General features: G+C 37.6%; 1 protein-coding gene across 2 annotated transcripts in view; it reads left to right on the top strand.

The window, feature by feature from the left end:
- ofcc1 (orofacial cleft 1 candidate 1) overlaps positions 1-3,557 on the top strand; it is an 87,500-nt gene extending 83,943 nt beyond the window's left edge. For both annotated transcript variants that reach the window (XM_053228195.1, XM_053228196.1), the window contains one exon: positions 21-3,557. In XM_053228195.1, coding sequence (XP_053084170.1) covers positions 21-88 — 68 coding nt within the window. In that variant the 3' untranslated portion in view covers positions 89-3,557. The remainder of the gene's footprint in view (positions 1-20) is intronic.
- The last annotated feature ends 14,120 nt before the right edge of the window (positions 3,558-17,677 follow it).

The following is a 17,677-nucleotide window of genomic DNA, read 5'->3' on the forward strand; positions in this document are numbered from 1 at the left end:
GTGTGTGTGTGTGTGTTCAGGCTGTAACAGGGTGGGACCTCTCAGTGGGAGTGCCTGTGAGCCCAACACAACAGTGAAGGATCACTGAAGCTAAAGTTGCTTACAGGAGCTAAAGCCACATGAGAATCTAAGTGAAAAGTCCTACATGTGAAAAATGTGAAAAGTCTCAAATACAAAATCAGGTGACACAACAGCATCTTTAGCAATATTCTACTCCTAAACCTGATTATCAGCTTAATGTTCAAGGGTTGCAATGATGGATTTGCCCTTATTTATCAAGTTGTGTAAAAACAGGCACCGATTTGAACACACAGTAAGTTGCAGGACATAAAATGAGCTCTGATTTGAGTGCCGTTTATGAATTAGATTCAAATGTGTAGAAACAAGCTCTTGCCCACTAATATAAGATATGCCCCAACATAACCTTATATATTATATTTGATTTGCATGAAACTTGCCTTAATTTATGGAGTTGTTGCGCCAGTGAGCCAATAAAAGGAAAATATACAGCAGACTACAGTTATATATATATATATAAATCCATTCAGTACTAAATAGGTCAGATAAAGCTGAAGTCAAATTTAATTAAAGCTGTATATATTCATATTGGTAAGCCAAATTTCCATCCTGATCAAATAAATAAACAAATCCATTATTTATAGAAACAAAACTCTAAAAGAAATTATTCAAACCAAAATGAATAAAATCAACTCTGGTGTGTTTTAGTATTGATATGAAATTATGTAATAATAATAATAATAATAATAATAATAATAATAATAATAAAACTTCTGATGATAATTTTTTTGGTTGTTAAGTTGGTATTCTCCCATTTACACACACACACAGTCTAGCCACAGTCATCTAGCCATCACAATTTGGCCCGTGACACAGTCACTCAGATCCTTACTCTTGCCCATTTTTCATGCTTCCAACACATCGACTTCAAGAAGTGACTGTTCACTTGCTGCCGAATATATCCTACCCCTTGACAGGTGCCACTGTAATGAGATGGTCAATATTATTCACTTCACCTGTCTGTGGTTTTAATGTTATGGCTGATCAGTGTATATATAGTTTAATCCATGTCAGTTGTGAGAATAGTGACTGTAGTAGTAGTAGTAGTAAAACTATGACAGACACATCATAATTATGTTTTCTTCGTCTTTTTAACACCAAAAAGATATGATAAATATTGTTTTTAGTAGACACCCAGATCTCTACTACATTTAAACATTTAGTTCCCTTGTAACTGAAAACCCAGGAAGCCTAGAGACACCAAAAAGCTAAACCTGCATACACAGTCTGATGTAGACATTATAATCATTTTAAAAAAAAAGCATTCCATTGTGAAATAAATGCTGGTTGTTACATCCTCAGTGCTGCCTCCACATTGTGAGAAATTAGAATCCTAAAAGTCACTTATCAGGAGCCAGTGATAAAATATCAATATTGGGAACCCATTAGGCAGGATAATATTCCAGCTGCCTTGATTTGTATTGAGTATGTGTCTGCTGGCCAGGGCTTTGATGAAATGAACTGGCCCACAAATCAGGCCTTAATGGGAGCCTACTTATACATACAGCTTAATTAAAGGTTGTGGGCTTATTAACATGTGTCTGAGAGATGGAGACCTGCTCTTGCACTGAACCAGGTTGTAAAGGTTTTATAGATAACCTATCATTATTAAAGCCCATCGCTTAATATTGGATCTTAATAACCTGTCATTTTGATGATGATTCTGATGATGATTCTCTTTATGGCAAGTCATTATGGCTCGAAGTTGCAGCTGGATTGGAGAGTGTGTTTGTGTGTATGTGTGTGTGTGTGTGTGTATGTGTGTGGGACAAGTATGAAGTGATCAGGAACTGTGGTCCCCTCTGCAGTCATTACATCCTTATTGCTATTGCAGCTTTTAGCTCCTGTGCTACTGTATAGAGGATTAGAGGAGATTCTTAAGGAGTTAAACCATTGTTCATCAGGCTAACGTTCCAAACATATTTCACCTTACAGACTCACTTAATAAAGTAAAATGACCTTTGCATTGCAAATACACCAGCATTTTTGCATTTTGTTCATCATTAATACTCTACTGGTCCCACCACTATCAACATGGCTTGTCCTCACTTTAGATGTTAACAGAATTTCTGTATCTCATGGGCCCTGTGATGATGATTCAATTCAATTTTTTTTCAATTCAATTTTATTTGTATATCGCTTTTAACAATGGACATTGTCAGAAATAAATACATTCAGGATATAAATTATAAAAGTATGAATTTATCCCTAATGAGCAAGCCAGAGGCAACAGTGGCAAGGAAAAACTCCCTGAGAGGATATGAGGAATAAACATTGAGAGGAACCAGACTCAAAAGGGAACCCATCCTCATCTGGGTGACAACAGATAGTGCAATTATAAATAAATCCCTTCCATAAGTGTGTACTACATGGACAAATAGTGTAATTGTGCAACCAGGAAATTGATTAAAGTTTCCACATGAGTCTGTTTTGTTGAATCTATCCACCATCCACTGATGGAGACCTGAGTGCAAAACTGCTCGCGGCAACCGCAGTCCCAAGCCATTACAGTACAACTGCCCAAATGAACCGCAGTCCAAAGCCATCTCCACGGTCCCCAAGCGGCACCATCCCCAGCAATCTCAATGATCTTCAGGCAATCCATGTGGGGCCACCACCAGCAGCATCAAGCGATCTCCAATCGATGAGAACTCCAACCAGTAGTAGGGCATCAAGATGGATCAGGCAGGTCTGGAGAACAGAAGGGATCAGAATCACTGGTATCTCAGGAGTAGCATGTGTAGCTCAAAAGAGAGAGAGAGAGAGAAAGAGAGAGGGAGAGGGAGAGAGAGAGGGTGAGATTGTTAGGTATGCTTTTTGTCTCGTAATGGTTAAGGACAATGTACTTTGCATGCAGAGTGTAAGCAGGGACTCTGGCAAGACTAGCTATGACAGCATAACTAAAAGGGAGAGCCAGAAGGTAACACAGACATGACGTCAACAAACCTGAGTAAACGCATGAGGGTGGGGGGGCAACAGCACCCAAACTTCCCAGTTCACCACAACACTCTATGACTGGGAACCCTCCAGGTCTGCTGCTTTACCTAAGAAAAAATTATTCGCAAAAGGCTTGACTAAACAAATACATTTTCAGCCTAGACTGAGACCGTGTCTGAGTCCCGAACACTAATTGGAAGGCTGTTACATAACTGTGGGGCTTTGTAAGAGAAAGCTCTACCCCCTACTGTAGCCTTCCCTATTTGAGGTACCAACAAATAGCCTGCACCTTTTGACTGAAGTAGGTGTGATGGATCATAAAAGACCAAAAGTCCTCTCAGATACTGCGGCACGAGACCATTCAGTGCTTTGTAGGTCAAGTATTTTATAATCAATGCGAAATTTGATTGGGAGCCGGTGCAGTGTGGATAAGATAGGTGGTGATGTGGTCATATCTTCTGGTTCTAATAAGGACTCTTGCTGGTGCATTCTGGACTAACTGGAGCTTGTTTATGCTATTGGAACATCCAGACAGTAAGGCATTACAATAATCCGACAATAATAACAATAACTTAGAAGTAACAAAAGCATGAGCTAATTTTTCTGCATTGTGTAGTGACATTATATTTGTTATCTTAGCAATATTTCTGAGATGAAATAAGGCCATCCTAGTAATATTATCTACATGAGCTTCAAATGAAAGACTGGAGTCAATAATCACACCAAGGTCCTTTATTGCTGCACATGATGAAAAAGAAAGGCCATCCAGAGTTACTATGTAATCAGGAAGATAACTTCTAGCTGCATGTGGTCCATGTGCATGTGCAAGTACTTCTGTCTTGTCAGAATTAAGTAGAAGGAAGTTAATTAGCATTCAGTGTCTAATATCCTTTACACATTAATAGTCTGGATTTTTTGCCTGATCTTTTCAATTTTGCCATTGAAAAAATTCATGAAATCATCACTGTTATATAATGATTTTGTGAATGTTTCTGTTGTGCTCTTATTCCTAGTTAATTTGGCTGCAATATTCCATGCTGTTTGAAATACTACTAATTTAGTTTGACGCCACTTATGTTCTAATTTTCAAGTCTGTTTTAAGGTGCAAGTGCGGTCATTATACCAGAGTGCTAGTTTTTTCTCTCTGTTTTTTTAAGTGGAGCTACCTTATCTAGCATGTAGTGGAACGTTGACTATAAGCATTCAGTTGCCTGATCAAGTTCTTCAGGATCAGATGGTGATCCAGTAATGGTTGGTAACTCTGGGAGATTATGGATAAAACTCTGTGCAGTAGTTGACTTGAATGTACGTTTGACATGGTTGCATGCATAAATTATGATTAAGACACATTTTAAATGAGATGAGATAATGATCTGAGATAGCTTCAGAATGTGGAAATATGACTATATTTTCTATATTTAATCCGAATGTTAGTAGTATGAAATTTCTACACTTTTGTTTAGCTCAGTGAACAGACACAGTCTCAATATAGTGGAACGTGAGTGACAACTTGGTGCAGCTAGCAGATGGTCGGTTTAGCCTGCTTGTCTGCTCCCTGGCCTTGACTCTGGATTGTAACCGATTAACTAGGCCTGTTCTGAGACTATGAGCTATGCTGCAAGAAATGAGAGCAGCACCTTCCCGAGTGGGATGACACCGTCCTGCCCTAACAGGCCAGCCTTGCCCTCAAACCTACTCCAATTATCTATAAGCCCACATTGTTTTTGGCGCACCATCGGACATCGCCTTTGCTAATTGCTAACCTCTGACTGACGAAGGCATATATCATTAGCTCCTATGTGAAAAACTATCTTTGAAAACCTCAGCTTGCCTAAGACCCTAAGATTACCTGCTATGTCTGGCGCCCTGGCTCCCGGTATACACCTAACTAGTGCTGCTGGTGCCCCTAAAGGCCTAGCTAATTTCATGCCTTAAGATAGAGTCTCCTATAACCAGAGCTCTTTCAGGTTTCTCAGCAGGTGCTGTACTGAGGACAGCAAACCTATTAGACACGTGAAGTGGAGAGGAGTGGTGCTCCCATGGGTGAGCCTTAGCGTTAGCTTTGGCTTTGCGATTATGCCCCCGAGTTGTCACCCATTCGCCCCGCTGTGAGGGCTCTAAAGTTTGGGGATTGCTATCTCTGTCTAAGGCATCCAGACATTCCCCTACAGAAACTACGCTGCTCTCACTCTCACTAACCCTGTCTAGAGTCTGGATGCACAAGCTGCAGTCTTCTCCGTCAGAGAGCTAACTAATATACATTTAGCACAAATAAAGCTATTACTAATGACAAAGGAAGAATTACTAAACATCCTACACTCAACACACTAAACAAGCTGAATGTTTGCCATGTTGTTTAACGTACCTTCGTCGAAGATTAGTTGATATTATTTCACACGGATCCGGTGTGAATGGTCTCCGCTAGCTGACTTTAGGAAAAAAAAAAAAGCGTTCTTCAAAAAAATGAAAATAAGGCAGAATGCAGAGTGAAAAATACAACAGATGAAAATGATAGCGCAAATTATTGATGAAAAAGAAAGAAACAGTATAATTTAAACGCTGATGCAGGCAAGAAACTCCCAGCAAACAAACCAAAAACCGATGATGATGGTGATGATGATGAAGATGATATATAGTTTTTTAAAATTTATCTACATTAAAGAAGACTTAAAATCATACCATGTTCCCACACCATATGTTTGCTTGCCATTCTATCTGCTAAGGAAATAATATCATTGTATATTTACTTCATGCTATCAGTAGTTTGCTTATTGTGCCACTAAATAATCACTGTAAGAGTAAAAAAGGTAGGAGCTATGCAAATATAACTCACAAAAAAAATTCACACTTAGTTTGTCAGAGAATTTAAAAAGGTTAAGGTAGGGTTAGCTGTGGCGTTAGTGTTTGTAACTATTCTTGCACTTTCATTTATATGCAATCAAACAAAATTCTACTATATCACCCTCCCTAATTTGAATTCAATTTAATTTTCCTGATTTTTTTATTTTACATTTTTTCGACATCTGTGTTATACTTCATGGTTAATGCTGTTTTTCTTTCTTTCTGAATATTTCTTGACGTTTTGACATGGCCAAAAAATTACTCTTGTGTTATGATTGATTTTCTGTCCTTTGTAATTGACTTTTAGATACAATGGCCACACACGCATATACTCAGTGAGGGGCATCTTACCTTTTACCCACAATTATTAATACTTTACCTATGTATGTTATTAATGGCTAATGTCCTTCTGTTGCTATGCGCATTTTGTCAAAAGCCCACCAGAGAACCTCCACTGAACAAATAGTATTTGTGTGTTGGATATTTCTACATAGACATGGTGATGTGTATGCTGCTCATATGGGTGTATGAGCCACAATAACATTGCTCATTTTGAAACATCTCGGAGTCACTGCTGTGATGAGAAACAGTCAACTACCCAAAAAGTATCCAGTCAGAAAATGGCAATGGATGAAGGATTAGAAGTCAGTTAACACTCTCTGCATGGAGACAATGAACGCTATAGTCTTTACCTTAACTAATGCACTAACAAGGTAACTATGTCTAATAAAGTGGCCCGCTTGAACATGCTTAAAGATCTCAGCATTGCCGCAGCACTTAATATTCACACATACCAGTGCCACACATACTAAAATGCCATGTCTGTGTCACTGCTGTGTTGACAATGTTACACCCCTCAAATATATACAGAAAAACAAGTTACTTTCTTCTTCTCCAATCTTGTCTTATTGCTTCTTCTCCAGGTCTGTCTGTTTCTTTGCTGTTGGCAATGAAAGCTCTTCCTCTTTTCCTCACCTTTGTGCAAGCTTTTGCTTTGAGAGCAGTTACTCTTTCTAACAAAGGACTGGAGTGTTCCACTGGTTCAAATATTTGATTGCTAATGACAAACACCATTTCACAGCGATTTAAATTTCAAATTGATTCCTGCAAGCAGGACCCCTGGGTACGCATGTTCCACAGCTGCTGATTTCAGTTAAAAGAAAAGTCTTTCTTCTGAGCCATAATGTACAAACTATGATTTTTTTTTTTTAAAGTACATACTCATATGTACGTATTCCAAACCCAAGAATGCTGCAAGTTAGAGGGAAAAGAATGAAGGAAAAATGTATCTCTGATTTCCTTATGCATGGAGTCCTTTGTTTGTGGCTTCCCTGATTATTTAGTGAGTACACACTGTGCGTGTGTGTTTGTGTGCGCTATATGAAGTAGATAAGGTAATATATGAAGGGAAACTGAAGGTCCTGGGAATAATTGGGAACACTTAAATAGTTTCACTTCCTACACTTTGCCTGTCTCTGGAAACTTTGTGTACTAGCTACAATGATATCCTATGATGAAACATTTCCCTCCTGGTGGGATTGGTCTCTTCCATGACTCTGCCCCCATCCACAGCACACTAGGAGTCACTGAATGGTTTGCTGAGTATGAAAATGATGGAAATCATGTGCTATGGCCTTCACAGTCACCAGATCTCAACCCAACTCAACACCTGTGAGGGATTTTGTCTTTCTTTAGTGCTCTCCAACACTATCATTATCAAAACTTCAATAGAGGGAATATTTTTTGGGGGAATGGTATTCTTCCAAAGACTTGTATTTACAGAGGCTTGTATTTACAAAGCTATATAACATAGAGGATGTTGTTTAGTCTAAATAAATCGATACTATGTCCCTGTGTGCTTGAGATCACAATATAACTAATTGCTCTTTTTATGTATTAAGTCTGTGGGTGTGTTACTGGTGCAAAGCAGAAGTAGAAAATAATATGTAAATGAATTATTTGCATGTACTATTTGTTCTTGATAGCTGTGGTGAGTTCAGATCAATAAGGGACTCCTGGAGGAGTCAAACTGAAACTGAGCCTGGTTATACATGCGTAATTACGCATCCTGAATAGCGCGGATTAAAGGCTGTGAGACACGTCAAAATAACAACAACAGGAACATAAAATAAGAGTGTATCTTCTGTACATAGGGTAAGCTAGCTGTGATTAAAAACACACAAATGTCTCTATTTAAATGTTGTAGGAATCAGAGGTGTAAGTCTAATATGAAACCTACTATATAGCAGGAATAACTTTTTAAGAATCATAATGAGACACTGAGGCATAATCTTTTCATTATTAAAAAAAGTCATTATTTACAACCTAGTAAATGCTATAATCCTGTCTTCCTCCAGTGGAAATGGACTTCCACAAAATTTAACACATGGTCTCTGGACATATTAATTTGTGCAGGTTTAGTAAATTACATTTCGGGCTCTAAATTAAACTATTTGCATTGAGTCCGCCTTATATCTTACATTTTTAGGTACAAATACAAATACCCCAAATTTCATTCTGGTTGAGGCAAATACTCAAAATCAGACAACACGTTATTTTGCTTATTTGAAAAACGCAATTCTCCATAGACCTTTCAAAAAATTCGCTTGCACAGTTTTTGCAGGTCTTAAGTATAAAACGCAAACCTTTAGTAAGTCACAGTCAATTTTTTTTTTATGGTGCATAATTTTTAAAACACTGGTTTCAAAATTATAGTTGCAACCCACTTTATTTAAAATAAGAATTTATTTAAAATATTCCTTATATTATATTATATTATATTATATTATATTATATTATATTATATTATATTATAGTATAGTATAGTATATTATATTATATTATATTGTAAAATATGAAATGTACCATTTATCCAAATTTCTTGTGAGGTTTTCACAGACATTTTCCGTTTTTAAAAAATGCATCTGTAAGTTCTTTGTGTGTGGAGGTTGTCTAGACTTATGTGTCCCATTAAAATACTCAGCTCTTGATTCTTCTAACTTCATTTCCTGGCAACCACTCGACTAACTCTAATCATTAGGTAAAGCTATCTTCTCTTCAAATAATCCTGTGTTTGAATGCTAAAAATGTAATGAACTTCACGCTTCATTGCGTCTGACATTGCTTAATTAATGGGTGCAGTTAAAGTACATAGGGCCTGGTAATTGATTTATATGCAGAATTTGCACATACAGCTGTTGGTTCCTGTAGGAAAGTAATCACTCAAAGTGGGCTCGTTTTTACTGATGAGCGAGGTGCCTGGAGGTCAAATCACCGTTAGCTGAACACTGTCTCTTCCTTGGGTTTTCAGATGTTTCTCTGTTGGGATTAGTTGAAATGAACCCAACACAACCATTACTTTCCAAAATCAGATGTTTCCCAATGTTTCATATATATATATATATATATATATATATATATATATATATATATATATATATGTTTATTCTCACTTAGTTCATATAATCAAACCACTGGGTGGGTGATAAGGCAAAAAATATGATACATGAAAACATCCTCACGGTAAACAATATGTGTCTATATTTAGTTTTACTAGGTAAACAGTGGAGCCATATTAAGAGAAAGAGTACGTTCATAGTTTTTTTGTTTTTAATCCAACATTGTTCACCATAAAATTAATTTAATGAGTAATTGGAAGTGAAATTAAACAAATGATGCAAAAATAGATTTTAACCTGCAGTCAGCTGCTCATTATAGTAACAGTGACATTAGAAAATTACTGATGCTTGACAATACTCACACTACATAGAAAGGTTTACTCACACTACATGAGGTTTATATATCACAATATCAATATTATATCATCACATGACCCAGCCCTACTACTCACTCAAAGGCTTTATGATATGAACTATTTCTAGCTGGACTTCAACACATTTGGTATGGTTTGTCTTTCCTCATCTACACCTGTCTACTGTAATGATTTAAATCCCAATATCCAGTGTCACTCTTCAGTGTCCTCTTGAGTTTGCTTTCTCTCAAGTTTTCTTCTTCATGTCGTCTCAGGGAGTTTTTCCAAAAATCTAAACATTTACCAGATTTCTGTAAAGCTGCTTTGTGACAGTGACTATCGCAAAAAACACTCTACAAATAGAATTTAGTTGAATATTTAGAGTTTATAATGTGGATAAAACGTTGGAGAGGACATTTACATATTCTAAAAGGAAAACGAAAATATAATTCACTTATACAGTGTAATTACTGTTAATAAGTTGCTATATATGTGCCGTTTTGCACTACAGTTATGCTTATATTACGAAGCATAACAAAATAGACAATTCAATTGTTAAACATAGTTATGTGTATCACAGCAGGTGTGTAATTATTATTATTATTATTATTATTATTGTTATTTTTATTATTATTATTAATGATGATGTGAAAGAGTAATGGCTGATATCTACATATACATGTTTTTAACATAAATATAGCAGGAAAAATAGGCATGTCTACTATGAGCGCTTTACACATGTAAATAAAAACATTTGTAAACTGTATTTCTGTTTCAGTAATGTGGTGTATTCAGTGTGAACCAGGGCCTGGTCCGCTTTAATCCTGCCATGTCTAAAAACGCTTCACCATGTTCACTGCACAGCCTATTTAAAGCATTGTTCACTCATGTAGTTCTATAATTATTGGAGGAATGGTGTGTGTGTTTTCTGCTGAGACTTGGAGGTCGCTGGCCTCTAACCATTATTTGGGGTTTGGAGAGAGGCCTCACTGGAGCGCAGATCAATCTTTCACCTGGGGAACCACTGCAGCATAGTTCTATCACTGGCCTATTGATTTTTCCATGTGTAAAGCCCTTATGTGCGAGAGGTGTTTTCATGTGGACACCACAGAGGGAAAGCAGCCCTGCAGCACTCACACACACACGCACCCTCGTTTATTTACGCCTGCAGATACCAGTCAGCTCAGACTCCAAGAAAATGCACACATAGGCATATTTAGTGCTTTTTAGATCTCAAACACACAGACGTGCACACACACCCACATGCATACGCATTTTTAGGTGACACCACACTCCTTACATCTTTTATTCCTTCACCAGGTTTTCTTACATAAATTATTTCTTTTATTCTTGTGCTTACACATACACACTCCCAGCACAGCAACAGAGCCGCCGGCTTTTTTTTGCGTGTGCTCTTAGCCAGTGAAGCATGTCCATATTGGTTCAGGGTGTATCTATCTTTCCTGCTGCCTCTAATCAATAGGAGTGAGGTGATCCAAGTGTGAGCAAGGCAGCTGTTATTGTCATTCATACAACCGCAGCCAGGCCTCAGTCGCATTTACATGAGTTATTAATGGAAAGTTTTAATGGAGTGCAATGTGGTGTGATCTGCTGAGAATGTAGTGTGGAATTAGGGTTTATTTATGCCTTGATCCTTGATCAGTGCTGAATTCTCTAAACTGCCCCCTAGTTTTATGCTACATGAGTTCATTGTGGTTTATCGCAGGGCTATTAGTCAGTCCAATGTGATTGGCTGTGAAATGAGCTCTTTGGTGTTCTTGATGTGAAAGATAGAGCAAAAAAAGAGAGAAAATTATGCTTACAGTAACAGCACTGCACAAACCACAGCAGTGAAACTAAGGGTGAAAAAGAAAACACAAAGGAATCCATCAAAAGCCAATAATCTCTCTCGCTTTCTCTCCCTCTCTCAGCAACTAGCAGTACATCAGGGCAGCAATCAATACTGCATTACTTTGAGTAGCCAGTATACACAATACTCGTCAAATTGATTATTTTCATGCTAAAATGGCAGTTTCTTTTGCTGTGTAACAAAAAAAGGCAGCGTGATAACTGCTGTTCAATTAGCTGACCCAGACGACAAGGCCTCAAATAAGACAAATGGCTATTTATTTGCAAAAATAACACATTGCTTTAACAAGACATGAGAAATGAAATGTCATTGTTGGGGACCCTGTTTAAAAGATGACTTGTTTTCATTTGGACATTGAAATTTCATGAATATATTTTCCAAAGGCTCAGGAAAACCGAATTCATCATTAAGTTATGCGGCCCGATAATGTCACATTAGGGATTACTCACTTTTCTAATGTATAGTGTGTGTCAAGGTTGTTCCTGACACATAGTTCTCATGCTGGAGTGGGTGCTGGGTATATTTCTCTTTTTTCCTTTCTGAGACTGTCAGAGTTGGCCGTCTTAAAGACGTCTCCACTTACTGGGTGCAAGTATTTACGCCGTCGCCAAGAGAGTCGAACCATTTGAACAATTAAAAAGTCATTTTCTTAACTGTCCTCCCAGGACCTGTTTTTCCTCTTTTTTTCTGAGAAAACATTAAATTGCTTCAATCAAGCATAACCGTCTCTTGCTTGTGGTGTAATTTGTAGCTCTGTATGCATGGTGCATGGTTATTTGTCATTGTTTTTTTCCTGTAGCACATTTCCCAAATGCTCTGATCAGCGCTTAATACTCTAAATTGCCCCTCTGTTTCTTATGCTATATGAGGCAGATGTGGATTTGTGCAAACTACATCATTGTGTGTTTGAAAAGCTAAATTAATTACTAAAAAACAGGACAGAAGCAAACATATGTTGCATAGCACAGTGCAGTGACTAAAATTAATTAGGTATATTCGAGCTGTGACACACCGACAAACAGCATACCGGCACTCTCCTGGCATTGCTTGTAAATCACGAGTGTGTAAAGACCTTATACTGGAGATCCAGCTACAGTATTTTCCCTTCCCCTCACTTACCCCTTATTCCTTTCTCACACCAAATGACCTTTTATGCTCTGAAGTGCATGGCAGCAGGGTCAGAGCTGTGATATGATCAATATTCTATTATGATAGTGTGTTAAGCGTGTGGAGGTTTACAACTCCACTATAATAGTGTTTCTATATCATCCAGTGGCAGTCTGGACTGTGCTGTTGTTCTGGGACAAGGCCTATAGATCCAATTCCTAGCCATTAACTGGAGAAAACACTTCCACTATTCCGCTGGCTCACGAGGTAGAGGGCACAAGTGGAGAGCTAGCATGGCTACACAAAGGACTATTTTCCACAGGTCTAAGATCATTTAAAGATTTTTTTTGCCGTTGTAAAAAATGTCTGAAACCATTCCTGAGGATATGCAAGTTGTAACTGCAGTAACATTATCCTTAACCATAACTTTAAATAGATCTCTGTAACCTTGAACCTGACCCCCATCTTTAAACCTAACCCTAACCTGGATCATGACTGGGTCTGAACGAAGCATAAACGAACATTCCAAAACCAAAATCTAGTTCTTCCCCAGACTCTCTTGGCTGCACAGTGAAACGTGCTGGGTATTTTAGTGGCTCTAGCTAAGCAGGGACGTGAAGGGAAATGTAAAACCCTGACAGAGTCATCAAAGATTCATTTCATTACTCTTTCCCCCTTGTTCCAATAATTAACTGCTGGGAGTATTTCACCCTGTGTGCACCCACTGACATCCCAGTGTTCAAATGTCACTCCCTCATTTATGTTAAAGGGCTTTAAAACAAAACAAAACAAAGCAAAAAATCCTATGTATCCTACAGAAATAGTAGTATCGAGTGATGTAATGCAATAAAACAAAATTTAGATTATTATAAACATAGTAAAAGCAAAATGCACAGGTTTGTGCAACAAACAAAGTTGACATTACTGTTGTATGGTGCGGAGTCTGTACAATGGACAATAAAAAGCTATATAACGAAACAGTAATTTACACTACTATAGCTATTCCTATAAGCATTACACTGCATCTCTTTCAAGAAACAGTAGTTTAATGTAACTGCTACCAAGATAGTACTATACTTTACTGTTCAATTTTATTTTCCTGTAAAATGTACAGTTAAACTTTCTCAAACACAATTTAGTTTCATTCACACTGATTTAAATTTACACAACACCAGATCTGTTTAAAAAATAGCTAAATAAATAAATAAAACTTCATTATCAAACGACCATTTCATTAAGATTTACTGACACAGGCTGAAACTGAAACTAGGACTTTTTCAGAACAAGCTGAAACTCACCACTCCGACAAGTACAGCAGACACACGGTTGTCTATTAGCTGAAAAAGCTAACTAGCTTGCTAACAATAATTCAGGTAATTGGAGAGTCAATGATGCTGACTAGCTAACTTAGCTAAATGATTTGGAAGTTTTCTTATGTAAAGAGTAGATTAAATATAATATATTTTGATCAGATCTAAATAAATAGTTCCAACAGCTATCATGGTGAACAAAGATTTTTGAGGAGAAAAGGAGAGTCTCGACATTGCTGGCCAACTGCTTCACTGAACTGAAATGGAAGACATAGCTCACGTCCTTGCAGCTAAACATCCCAGGCATTTTATTTTCCATGAATTGACTGTAAACACTCTTAATGTTACATAATTTCCACAATGCGTAGAGTTCAACAGTAAAACAGTCAATGGGCTTTTTATATTTTAGTCATATATAAATGACTAAAATATATCGTTTTTATGTTCTGTTTAAGTAAACATATAAATTATTTAGTGATTGGGATAAGTTTGCTAGCTACTCGACAGGCTGCAGACACTAAAGGCCACATGCACTACACACTACAAACAACTAAACGCTACTGACCATAAGTGGACAACAATGTTATAATTTTAGAGGGATTTTTAACGGCAGATTAATAAAATATCCCTATAAACAAATTCCATCTATAATAGCATTTATTTATTTTTTTGCAGTATAGTGAGTGCTGTTTGTAGCCTATAGTGCATGTGGCTTTTATTGTCTGCTACTTATTGATTCTGTGGTCTGTAGTATATATCCTTTAATGTTCCTAGTATTTCTTATTTAGAATCTTTAGTGTTCATAGCCTATAGAGTCTGTTGCCTGGAGGACATTTAATCTTTATATGTATATTGTTTAGTTTTTGTAATCTATATTGACTGTAGTGTGCAGACTCAAGCATCTGTAGTCGAATGTGTTAAGTGTCTGCACATCCTCCTGCACGGCACATATCCGTCATCATGTAACCGTGAGCAACTGGCATCCTAATCCCCCTCCTCTGGCATTTCTCCAGCTCACCCTATAAATGAGGTAATTGTCCTTGACTATAAAATTTGCATTTTCAAGACTTAATTGCTATCATTACATTTTTTCGTAATTCTATTAATTTAACAGAATGGGGTATTGGGTTTTATGGTTATCATTTGCATTAAAACAATGCACTCCTAAGTAGAGAAATCCCTTATAGAGAGAGACGAGAGGAGAAGGAATGGAGGCAAATCAGGGACATCCGGCACGCACTCATGATTAAGCTGAAGCATATTAGAGCATAATAGCCATGCAGGACACAGATTCAAAAGATAGTTTTCATAGAGTTTTCGTGTTTAAAAGCTTCTGAAGGCACTGGAGAAAATGGGCCAGGCTTCATCACATTGTGTGAAAGAAGTAAAGCTTGCGTTAATGGAGGAGCAAACGGGACCGTGGAGCTCTTGTTGAGCCAGCCTCATTTCTTTGTGCATACATGTGCACAATGTCAGCTTCACTTTGTGTTGCTGCTCCTAAAGAGCAATGCAGAGAATGAGAGAGATGGTGCTGAACAAGGGAGGCCGTTTGTCTTCGTACCCTCAACATGACCTTCGCTTTCATATCGCAGAGCTTTCGAGAGATAGAGAGAGAAGAAGAGAGGAGGGGGCATCTTTAATGCATTTGCTGACCTCTTAAGAGCCTCAGTGCTTCTCTTTTAGTGAAAGAACGGTTCTGCTGTAATGCCATCATTTAAGCCTTGCATGACACAAGGCCTTTGCTGATATTTTTTGTTTCTTTAACTGGATAGCTGGGTGAGAATGTCTTTATTTTAAAAGAAATTTAAAAGAGTCTGTTTCTGCTTCTTCACAGGTCATACCTCTGATCCCATTTTGTTATTCTCTTTTTATATACTTATACTCTTTTTCCTAGGCAACATAGCCAACTGTACTATCTCAAATACAAGCCTCTACTCCTACACATGCTTAAGGTAACATAACAACCGCTGACACACACCAGGCTGCTTGATGTGTGTGCAGGTGTGCATGTTATGCATGTGTGTAGACAATATAATAGGTCATGTCATGAAGATGTGAAGATCAGATCAGCTTTATTGTGTTCGTACATGAATGTGTCTACACACATGGTGTTTCAGTCTCCGCAACCACTCTGACTCTAAGACGGCGAAGACGCAAAGTGACTTGTCATCCTGCGGATACAGCAGCTCCCCAGAGAACACTGATACGAGCGTGATGTGACTGAGGCTAAATTGTTGCATGGATAAAATGCTACAGTCAGATTTAGCCTACTGTAATGCTAAAGTACACCACACACAGACACCAATTCAAGCCAAGGGTTCTATATAATCTAATCACACCAAATGATGTCATGTGACCTTAATGAAGTTCATGACACTGCAGGTGTAAAATTTACTTCCATTCAACACGGGTGGAAAATACTTGAGTAATTGTACTTTTTAATACACTTGAGTATTATTTTGCCATATTTATACATTACTTGAGCGTTATTGAAATTGAATATTTGTACTTTTACTTAATGACATAACAAAAACATATTTTTATTCCTTCAGACCTGCGGAGTACTCATTATAAATCTCAACGGCATCTTCTTCTCTTTTCCAGCCAACCACTGTAAGCTATACACCAATCGAATGGGCTCAGTTTAGCCTCCAATCAAGTTAATCAGTGCAGACTGTCAAGAAATCTATCAAGAATTGTGGCAATTTGTCATCTGTGGTGACTTTCTCATGCTACTCACTTGCGTCTGAATCTGGGCTAGCCACCTACCTCACTGCAGTGTTGAACATGAGGATGAGTTTTAGATAAGTACTAAAAGTTACGTTTCAAATGAAAACATGCCATTAACTTAATTTCATCAGTTTACGTTTTTATTTTTTAATGCTTGAATACATTTAAAGGTAGCAATCGTTTTCATTTACATTTTTGGCTGGATTCTTCGATTGAATAAGATTTTGACATATTATCTAGACTTCACTTAAATATAATTTCTCAGTACTTTTTCCACTCTTGCCATTCAATAGATGTATGTCCAAATATCTTCAGGCCTTTAATTTAAGCTTTAATACACTCTAAAGTTTAACACTGCTAATACTGTAACATGATTGGTCAATCCCATTATTAATAGAAATTAGACATGTGTAAATGCATATATTTAAAAACTTATACAGAAACATGTTACAGCTCATACACAGGATGCATGATATGGCTAGGTGTGAATGGGGTCAAATACTGTCTTTATATTAGTTTTACAGCATTTTATTGTAAGTTGTGTTGTGTTATTTCTCTGAATATAGCACCTGGCAAAGCAGTGTGTCTTGTGTGAATCCTCTGCCAAGAATCATGCATCATGTATAAAAAAAATTGAAACACCTAAGCTATATCATAACTGGCAAACTGAATTCCCAAACGTCATTCTAAAAAGATATTACGTCTTGCAAAGCATCCAGCTCCATTTCCTGCCAGTATTTGTCATGAAAGTGGACATGTACTGGGACGCATGTGTGTGTGTGTGTGTGTAAGTGCGTGTGTGCAGAGCAATTCGTAACCATAGCTGGCACACTCAGAGTGTTGGCTGCATTTTGGGCCTGTCAGCGGACTAATGTGCCATCTGTTGCTCAGGCCTTGGCTACAGAAGTGTGTATGCGCGTGTGTTTGTGTGAAGTGTATTACAACAAGGGAGGAAGTCCCCAGGCAGCCATGCTACTGAGAGGAGGAAGTGTATGTGAAGCATGCAAAGTCAGTGGTACAGTCACCTGGCTGCAAGTCATTCTGCCTGTTCCG

This window comes from Pangasianodon hypophthalmus, chromosome 22 (assembly GCF_027358585.1).
Source record: "Pangasianodon hypophthalmus isolate fPanHyp1 chromosome 22, fPanHyp1.pri, whole genome shotgun sequence".
In the NCBI taxonomy this organism is placed as follows: domain Eukaryota; kingdom Metazoa; phylum Chordata; class Actinopteri; order Siluriformes; family Pangasiidae; genus Pangasianodon; species Pangasianodon hypophthalmus.